This window comes from Macaca mulatta, chromosome X (genome assembly GCF_049350105.2).
Source record: "Macaca mulatta isolate MMU2019108-1 chromosome X, T2T-MMU8v2.0, whole genome shotgun sequence".
Classification (NCBI taxonomy): Eukaryota; Metazoa; Chordata; class Mammalia; order Primates; family Cercopithecidae; genus Macaca; species Macaca mulatta.
The window spans coordinates 980,001-990,000 of record NC_133426.1 but is presented as its reverse complement, the minus strand read 5'-3'; the positions used below and the strand labels follow the sequence as shown (position 1 = coordinate 990,000).

At 48.3% G+C, this 10,000-nt stretch overlaps 1 protein-coding gene across 2 annotated transcripts in view; it reads left to right on the top strand.

Moving 5' to 3' along the window:
* Positions 1–10,000, top strand: part of LOC144338471 (cytokine receptor-like factor 2) — a 28,902-nt gene that overhangs the window by 17,649 nt on the left and 1,253 nt on the right. For both annotated transcript variants that reach the window (XM_077988157.1, XM_077988156.1), the window contains exons 5-8: positions 2,823–2,985; positions 4,358–4,478; positions 7,647–7,731; positions 9,385–10,000. The exon at positions 9,385–10,000 is cut by the window's right edge and continues 1,253 nt beyond it. In XM_077988157.1, coding sequence (XP_077844283.1) covers positions 2,823–2,985; positions 4,358–4,478; positions 7,647–7,731; positions 9,385–9,651 — 636 coding nt within the window. In that variant the 3' untranslated portion in view covers positions 9,652–10,000. The remainder of the gene's footprint in view (positions 1–2,822; positions 2,986–4,357; positions 4,479–7,646; positions 7,732–9,384) is intronic.

The following is a 10,000-nucleotide window of genomic DNA, read 5'->3' as shown; positions in this document are numbered from 1 at the left end:
TATATACATAGCTTATATACATAGCTTATATACATACACATATACACACACACATATACACACACACACATATATACATAGCTTATATACATAGCTTATATACATACACATATACACACACATATACACACACACACATATACATAGCTTATATACATACACATATACACACACACATATACACACACACATATATACATAGCTTATATACATAGCTTATATACATACACATATACACACACACATATACACACACACATATACATAGATTATATACATACACATATACACACACACATATACACACACACATATATACATAGCTTATATACATAGCTTATATACATACACATATACACACACACATATACACACACACATATACATAGCTTATATACATAGCTTATATACATACACATATACACACACACATATACACACACACATATATACATAGCTTATATACATAGCTTATATACATACACATATACACACACACATATACACACACATATATACATAGCTTATATACATACACATATACACACACATATACACACACACACATATATACATAGCTTATATACATAGCTTATATACATACACATATACACACACACATATACACACACATATATACATAGCTTATATACATAGCTTATATACATACACATATACACACACACATATACACACACATATATACATACCTTATATACATAGCTTATATACATACACATATACACACACATATGGGTATACACAGCTTATATAGACACATAACACACATATATACACACTTTATATACACAGCTTATATACACATATTTATACCCATGTATATGCACACCTTACATACACCATATATACACACATATAAACAGCTTATATACATATATATACACACACGTATATACACACTTTATATACACAGCTTATATATACACACATATATACACACATATATACACATATAGATACACAGCTTATATATACACATATATACACACCTTATATACACAGCTTATATACACACACATATACACACATATATGTACACACCTAATATACACAGCTTATATATACACATATATACACACATATATACACACCTTATATACACAGCTTATATACACATATATACACACGTATATACACGCCTTATATATACACACATATATGTACACACCTTATATACACAGCTTATATATATACACATATACACACTCTGTGACTAGCTAGAGGTTTGTAAAATACACCAATCGGTCCTCCATAAAAATACACCAATCAGCACTCTGTGGCTAGCTAGAGGTTTGTAAAATGCACCAATCACTGCTCTGTAAAAATGCACCAATTGGTGCTCTGCGGCTAGCTAGAGGTTTGTAAAATGCGCCAGTCAGTGCTCCATAAAAATGCACCAATCAGCGCTCTGTGGCTAGCTAGAAGTTTGCTAAAATATGCCAATCAGTGAGCCATAAAAATGCACCAATCAGCACTCTGCAGCTAGCTAGAGGTTTGTAAAATGCACAAATCAGTGCTCCATAAAAAGGCACCAATCAGTGCTCTGCAGCTAGTTAGAGGTTTGTAAAATGTGCCAATCAGTGTGCCATAAAAATGCACCAATCAGCGCTCTGTGGCTAGTTAGAGGTTTGTAAAATGCGCCAATCACTGCTCTGTAAAAACGCACCAATCAGTGCTCTGCGACTAGCTGGAGGTTTGTAAAATGCACCAATCAGTGCTCCGTAAAAAGGGACCAATCAGCACTCTGCGGCTAGCTAGAGGTTTGTAAAATGCACGAATCAGTGCTCCGTAAAAACGCACCAATCAGCACTCTGCAGCTAGCTAGAGGTTTGTAAAATGGACCAATCAGCGCACCATAAAAATGCACCAATCAGCACTCTGTGGCTAGTTAGAGGCTTGTAAAATGTGCCAATCACTGCTCTGTAAAAACGCACCAATCAGTGCTCTGCGACTAGCTGGAGGTTTGTAAAATGCACCAATCAGTGCTCCGTAAAAAGGGACCAATCAGCACTCTGCGGCTAGCTAGAGGTTTGTAAAATGCACCAATCAGTGCTCCGTAAAAACGCACCAATCAGCACTCTGCAGCTAGCTAGAGGTTTGTAAAATGGACCAATCAGCAGGACATGGGCGGGGACAAATAAGGGAATTAAAAACTGGCCGCCCCAGCCAGCAGCAGCAACCCATCTGGGTCCCCTTCCACACTGTGGGAGATTTGTTCTTTCGGTCTTCACGATAAATTTTCGGTCTTCACGATAAATTTTCGCTCTTCACGATAAATTTTCGCTCTTCACAATAAATCTTGCTGCTGCCCACTGTTCAGGTCCGTGCCACCTTTAAGAGCTGTAACCCTCACCGAGAAGGTCTATGGCTCCGTTCTTTTTTTTTTTTGAGACGGAGTTTTGCTCTTATTGCCCAGGCTGGAGTGCAGTGGCACGAGCTCGGCTCACTGCAACCTCTGCCTCCCGGGTTCAAGCCATTCTGGTGCCTCAGCCTCCCGAGTAGTTGGGATTACAGGCATCCACCACCACGCCCGGCTAATTTTTGTATTTTTAGTAGAGACGGGGTTTCTCCATGTTGGTCAGGCTGGTCTCGAACTCCCGACTTCAGATGATCCACCCACCTCGGCCTCCCAAAGTGCTGGGATGACAGGCGTGAGCCACCGTGTCCGGCCTTGCAGCTTCATTCTTGAAGTCAGCGAGACCATGAACCCACCGGAAGGAAGACTCCAGACTCACAGGTTACATCACTAATCATTGTGTGTGTGTGTGTGTGTGTGTGTGTGTGTGTGTGTGTTTCTCCAGTCCAAACAGGAAAATACCTGCAATGTCACTATAGAAGACTTGGATGCCAAGAAGTGTTATGCTTTCCGGGCCCGGGTGAAGGCCATGGAGGATGCGTATGGGCCGGACACGTACCCGAGCGACTGGTCAGAGGTGACGTGCTGGCAGAGAGGCGAGACTCGCGGTAATGTTTGTTACGCAGCAGGGCCGCATAACCTTGTCACCGGGCTGGAGTAGCCATAACCACCGACACTGTCCTGCCTTCTTGGGAGGTGGGAGGGAGGGTGTTTGTGAGCAGAGCATGTGTCTGAGCAAGCTCAGTCTTCTCTCATCCTCCAGGGCTCCATCTGAAAGCAACAAGCAATTCCGCTCCTTGCTTTGCTCCCTGCCTGCTTTCACTCGGGCTAGTTTTCCTTCTTTTTTTTTTTGAGACAGAGTCTCAGTCTGTCGCCCAGGCTGGAGTGCAGTGGTGTGATCTCAGCTCACTGCAACCTCTGCCTCCTGGGTTCATACCGTTCCCTGCCCTAGCCTCCCGGGTAGCTGGGATTACAGGCACGCACCACCAAGCATGGCTAACTTTTGTATTTTTAGTAGAGTCGGGTTTCCCCGTATTGGCCAGGCTGGTCTCAAACTCCTGACCTTGTGATCCGCCTGCCTCGGCCTCCCAAAGTGCTGGGATTAAAGGCGTGAGCCACCATGCCCAGCTTTCAATGTATCTTTTCAGGGGGCATAATTTCAGGCGTACAGCCACCAACAGCCAAAAGCAAGCTCTCATATGCTGTAAAGACCCCAAGCAACAGGCTACATGTGGAACCTGCCCTTACTTCCTGGGAATGGCTGTGGGATGTGTTCTCGTCCAGAGACAGTGTCTCTTTCCAGAATATTTTCCATAGGAATCAAAATTTGTTGACACTAACTTCATTAAAAAAAAAAATTAAGGCCCATCTCTACTAAAAATACAAAAATTAGCCTGGTGTGGTGGCGGACGCCTGTAGTCCCAGCTACTCAGGAGGCTGAGGCAGGAGAATCACTGTATTAAAAATACCAGACTGGGCTGGGCCCAGGGGCTCAAGCCTGTGATCCCAGCACTGTGGGAGGCCGAGGCAGGCAGATCACCTGAGGTCCGGAGTTCGAGACCAGCCTGGCCAACACGGAGAAACCCCGTCTCTACTAAAAAATACAAAAAATTAGCCGGGCGTGGTGGCGGCTGCCTGTAGTCCCAGCTACTCAGGAGGCTGAGGCAGGAGAATCGCTTGAATCCGGGAGGTGGAGGTTGCAGTGAGCCGAGATTGCGCCACCGCACTCCAGCCTGGGCGACAGAGTGAAATTCTGTCTCAAAAAAAAAAAAGTAAGTAAAAGATTTGCTGACACTAATATTTACAAAAAAAAACAAAAAACAAAAAACAAAAAACAACAACAACAAAAAAACCAAAAAAACCCGAAACAACAAATAAACAACGAAGAAGAAAAAAAACACGAAACAGTGAGGAGGGTGGTTGGGGAGGAGATGAACCGTCATGTTGAAAATGCACAGCAGCCTTTTTGTTTCGTTTCAGATTCGTGCCCAGAGCCTCGCACGCCTCCCAAACCGAAGCTGGCCAAATTTATGTTAGTTTCCAGCCTGGCCATCCTTCTGATGGTGTGTCTTCTCCTTCTGTCTTTACGGAAATTATGGAGGTAAGGAGGACACCTGCCAGGCATGGGTGGAGGATTTTGCTTGCAGAGTATCTGTGAAGTGGGAGAAAATATTAATAGCCTGACAGAATCATTTCACTGGGCTTCAGTTTCCAATACAACGTCCACTTTTCTGACAGTGCATTGCAAGAAATTTCGGAGGGGCCGGGCGCGGTGGCTCCCACCTGTAATCCCAGCACTTTGGGAGGCCGAGGCGGGCAGATCACAAGGTCACGAGTTCGAGACCAGTCTGGCCGATATGGTGAAATCCTATCTCTACTAAGAATACAAAAATTAGGGTTGGATGCAGTGGTTCACGCCCGTGACCCCAGCACTTTGGGAGGCTGAGGCAGGTGAATCACGAGGTCAAGAGATTGAGATCATCCTGGCCACCAGCGTGGCCAACATGGTGAAACCCCGTCTCTAATAAAAACACAAAAATTAGCCGGGCGTGGTGACGTGCACCTGTAGTCCCAGCTACTCGGGAGGCTGAGGCAGGAGAATCACTTGAACCTGGGAGGCGGAGGCTGCAGTGAGCCGAGATCACACCAATGCACTCCAGCCTGGGTGACAGAGCGAGACTCCGTCTCAAAAAAAAAAAAAACCAAAAAGATTAGTTCGGCTAGGTGCAGTGGCTCACACCTGTCATCCCAGTACTTTAGGAGGCTGAGGCGGGTGGATCACCTGAGGTCAGGAGTTCGAGACTAGCCTGGCCAACATTCCAAAACCCCCACCTCTACTAAAAATATAAAAATTAGCCGGGTGCACTAGCACACGCCTGTAGTCCCAGCTACTCCGGAGGCTGAGGCAGGAGAATCGCTTGAACCCAGGAGGTGGAGGTTGCAGTGAGCTGAGATTGCACCATTATACTCCAGCCTGGGTGACAAGGGTGAAACTCTGTCTGAAACAAAGAAAACACAAAATGAGCCGGGCATGGTAGCGTGCACTTGTAGTCCCAGCTACTTGGGAGGCCGAGGTGGAAGAATGGCTTGAGGCTAGGAGTTTAAGGCTGCAGTGAACTGTGACTGCACCACTGCACTCCAGCCTGGGTGACAGAGCGAGATTCCGTCTCTCAAAAAGAAAAGAAGCGCAGGTAAAGCTGGGCAGCTTGGTGACGGCAGCAAGAAGAATTGTACAAGGTCTGGTATTGTCGTTGCTCAAGCTGTGACTGAATTTTCAGCTTTGGATCCAGTTAGAGATCTAGCCGAAACAATATTCTTTCAGACCCCAGAGAGAGCTTTTCAAAAATGTGGAGGGTGAGTCATTTTCTTATTTATTTATGTGTGTATTTATTTTGAGATGGAGTCTCGCTCTGTCACCCAGGCTGGAGTGCAGTGTTGCGATCTCAGCTCACTGCAACCTCTGCCTCCCGGGTTCAAGCCATTCTCCTGCCTCAGCCTCCTGAGTAGCTGGGGAGTTGAGTCATTTTCTTCTTTATTTATTTATGTGTGTATTTATTTTGAGATGGAGTCGCGCTCTGTCACCCAGGCTGGAGTGCAGTGGTATGATCTTGGCTCACTGCAACCTCCGCCTCCCAGGTTCAAGCGATTCTCCTGCCTCAGCCTCCCAAGTAGCTGGGAGGTTGAGTCATTTTTCTTATTCATTTATTTATGTGTGTGTTTATTGTGAGATGGAGTCCTGCTCTGTCGCCCAGGCTGGAGTGCAGTGGTACGATCTTGGCTCACTGCAACCTCTGCCTCCCAGGTTCAAGCCATTCTCCTGCCTCAGCCTCCTGAATAGCTGGGACTAAAGGTGTGTGCCACCGCGCCCGGCTAATTTTTGTATTTTTAGTAGAGACGGGGTTTCACCATGTTGGCCACACTGGTCTTGAACGCCTGACCTCAGGAGATCCGTCCACCTCGGCCTCCCAAAGTGCTGGGATGACAGGTGTGAGTCACCGCACCCGGCCAACCTCCTCTTCTTATGAAGACCTCAGCCCTGTTGAAACAGACCCTCCCTAGTGACCTCATTTTACCATCATCACCTTGTTAGAGACCCCCTCCCCCATTTCCAAATATAGTTTCATTGTGAGGTTGAGGATTAGAATTTCTTTTTCTTTTTTTTTTTTTTTTTTTTTTTTGAGACGGAGTCTCGCTCTGCCGCCCAGGCTGGAGTGCAGTGGCCGGATCTCAGCTCACTGCAAGCTCCGCCTCCCGGGTTCCCGCCATTCTCCTGCCTCAGCCTCCCAAGTAGCTGGGACTACAGGCGCCCGCCACCTCGCCCGGCTAGTTTTTTTGTATTTTTTAGTAGAGACGGGGTTTCACTGTGTTAGCCAGGATGGTCTCGATCTCCTGACCTCGTGATCCACCCGTCTCGGCCTCCCAAAGTGCTGGGATTACAGGCTTGAGCCACCGCGCCCGGCCTAGAATTTCAACATAGGAATTTTCAAGATGACGGTCTCATTTCAGCCCATCTCATCAACAAGATGCAAATAACCACGTATTTAATGCAAATCCGTTGTGTGCACAGGACGTGGCTCACTGTTCATCACACCTTATTCCTGGTGGGAACTTTTATATTTTTAAGACAGAGTCTCACTCTGTCACCCAGGCTGGAGTGCAATGGTATGGTCTTGACTCACTGCAACCTTCGCCTCCCGGGTTCAAGCGATTCTCCCGCCTCAGCCTCCTGAGTAGCTGGGATTACAGGCGTCTGCCACCACACCCAGTTAATTTTTGTATTTTTATTTATTTATTTTTTTAAAGACAGAGTCTCACTGTGTGGCCCAGGCTGGAGTGCAGTGGTGCGATCTCGGCTCACTGCAACCTCCGCCTCCCGGGTTCACGCCATTCTCCTGCCTCAGCCTCCCGAGTAGCTGGGACTACAGGTGCCCTGGCTAATTTTTTTCTTGTATTTTCAGTAGAGATGGGGTTTCACCATGTTGGTCAGGCTGGTCTCGATCTCTTGACCTCAGGTCATCCGCCCGCCTTGGCCTCCCAAAGTGCTGGGATGACAGGCGTGAGCCACCGCGCCCAGCCTCCTGGTGGGAACTTTGTGAGGACCCCAGAGGCAGGGTCCCTGGGGAGGGTGAGGAGACACATGTATCCACGCGGAAGGCCCTGCCCTCCCATTCTTGGTGTCTCCCCGGGGTCCATACCCTGCACGTGGTTCTTCCCAGCCCTGCTTGGGGGACGGTGGCTGACCTGACCACATTCTCCGTCTCTATTTCAGAGTGAAGAAATTTCTCATGCCCAGCGTGCCAGACCCGAAATCCACCTTCCCTGGGCTCTTTGAGATACACCAAGGGAACTTCCAGGTATCCACCCTCTCCTTGTGTCTTCTCTCCTCTCCACCAAGCAGGTGCACCGTGCCCACACTCATATCTCCCTGAGCGACCCTTTTAGGGAACGATATTTAGGGCCAGGCGCGGCGGCTCACGTCTGTCATCCCAGCACTTTGGGAGGCCGAGGCGGGTGGATCACTTCAGGTCAGGAGTTTGAGACCAGTCTGGCCAACGTGGTGAAACCCCGTCTCTACTAAAAATACAAGAATTAGCCAGGCGTGGTGGCAGGTGCCTGTAATCCCAGCTACTCTGGAGGCTGAGGCAGGAGAATCGCTTGAACCGTGGAGGCAGAGGTTGTGGTGAGCTGAGATTGTGCCACTGCACTCCAGCCTGGGGAACAGAGCCAGACTCTTGTCAAGAAAAAAAAAAAAAAAAAGAAGAAGGGAAGGAAGGGAAGGAGGGAGGGAGGGAGGGAGGAAAGGGGGAGAGAGAAAGGAAGGAAGGAAGGAAGAAAGGAAGGAAGGGGAGAAAGAAAGAAAGAAAGAAAAAAGAAAGAAAGAGAGAGAAAGAGAGAAAGACAGAAAGAGAGAAAGAGAGAAAGAAAGAAAGAAAGAGAGAAAGAAAGAAAAAGAGAAAGAAGGAAAGAAGGAAAGAAAAGAAGGAGAAGAAGGAAAGAAAGAAAAGAAAAAGGAAGAGAGAAAGAAAAAAAAAGAAAGAAAGGAAAGAGGAAATAAAAGGGGCGCGATCTCCGTTCACTGCAACCTCTGCCTCTTGGGGTCAAGCGATTCTCATGCCCCAGCCTCCTGGGTCGCTGGGATAACAGGCACCTGCCACCACACCCGGCTCATTTTTGTATTTTTAGTAGAGATGGGTTTTCACCATGTTGTCCACGCTGGTCTCAAACTCAAGTCCACCCACCTCGGCCTCCCAAAGTGCCGGGATGACAGGCGTGAGCCACCGTGCCCGGCCTGTGTGTTGATTTTAATGCTGCTTGGTTGTGTCTGAATTTCAAAGGGAACAGGGTAGAAGGAAGCATGTGTCCAACTCTGACTTCCCGTGATGTCTCAAACTAGGTTTTAAGATAACTTTGGAATCGCCTTGACCGAGTGGAGAGTCCGTCAGTCTGTTGCAGGGCTTAGAATTTTATTTTTGAGGGCCGGGCATGGTGGCTCATGCCTTTGATCCCAGCCCTTTGGGAGGCCGAGGCGGGTGGATCACCTGAGGTCGGGAGTTTGAGACCAGCTTGGCCAACACGGAGAAACCCCGTCTCTACTAAAAATACAAAATTAGCCACGTGCGGTGGTGAACACCTGCAATCCCAGCTACTCAGTAGCCTGAGGCAGGAGAATCGATTAGAACCGGGGAGGCAGAGGTGGCGGTGAGCCGAGATCACGCCATTGCACTCCAGCCTGGGCAACAAGAGTGAAATTCTGTCTCCAAAAAAAACAAAAAAAGAATTTTATTTTTGGTTTAGAAGGGTGTCCGTTTCAGAGCCCCCGCATGCCCCAGACAAGAGCTTTGGAGGGGACTTAGACCTCCCAGACGGGACGGCTTTTCTGTTCCATTGGGAACGGCGTGGCTTCCGTGGGAGGCTGCCCGGTTCCGGGGATGTCTGCAGTGGGTACCATGTGGACGCTATCTGTGGTGTGTCTGTTGTGTTTGAGCTAGAACGTTTCCTCCTGGTAGGAGTGGATCACAGACACCCAGAACGTGGCCCACCTCCACAGGATAGCAGGTGCAGAGCCAGAAGGTGGCCCTGAGGAGTCTCTGGTGGTCCAGTTGGCCAAGACGGAAGCCGAGTCACCCAGGACGCCGGACCCACAGACCGAGGACGGAAAGGCCTCTGGGGGATCCCTCCTGCTTCCCCACCAGCCGCCCCTGCAAGGCGGTGATGTGGTCACTCTTGGGGGCTTTACCTTTGTGATGAATGACAGCTCGTATGTGGCGTTATGATGGACAGACAGCTGTCAAAGCCAACGTCAGGGTCCACGTTGACGTTTAAAGACCGAGGGGAGTGTCCCGGGGACTCCACACCACCATGGACGGGGATGGTCCCCTCCAGTGATGGTAGGGGTAGGAGGAGCCTCTGAAGATCCAGCCTCACCGCCTAATGAAGATGCTCTTAGGCTCAGTTTCCCCCACGTGGGTCTCTCTGTTCAAAGGCTTGATGGCGGATGGGAGCCAATTACTGGAGGAGACGGTCTCCCAGTTCCCTTTCGTGCCTGAGCGTTGTGACGTAAACCCCAAGGCAGGACGTCCAAAATGCTCTAAGACCATCTTCCGCGCTCTGTGAGCCCCCAGT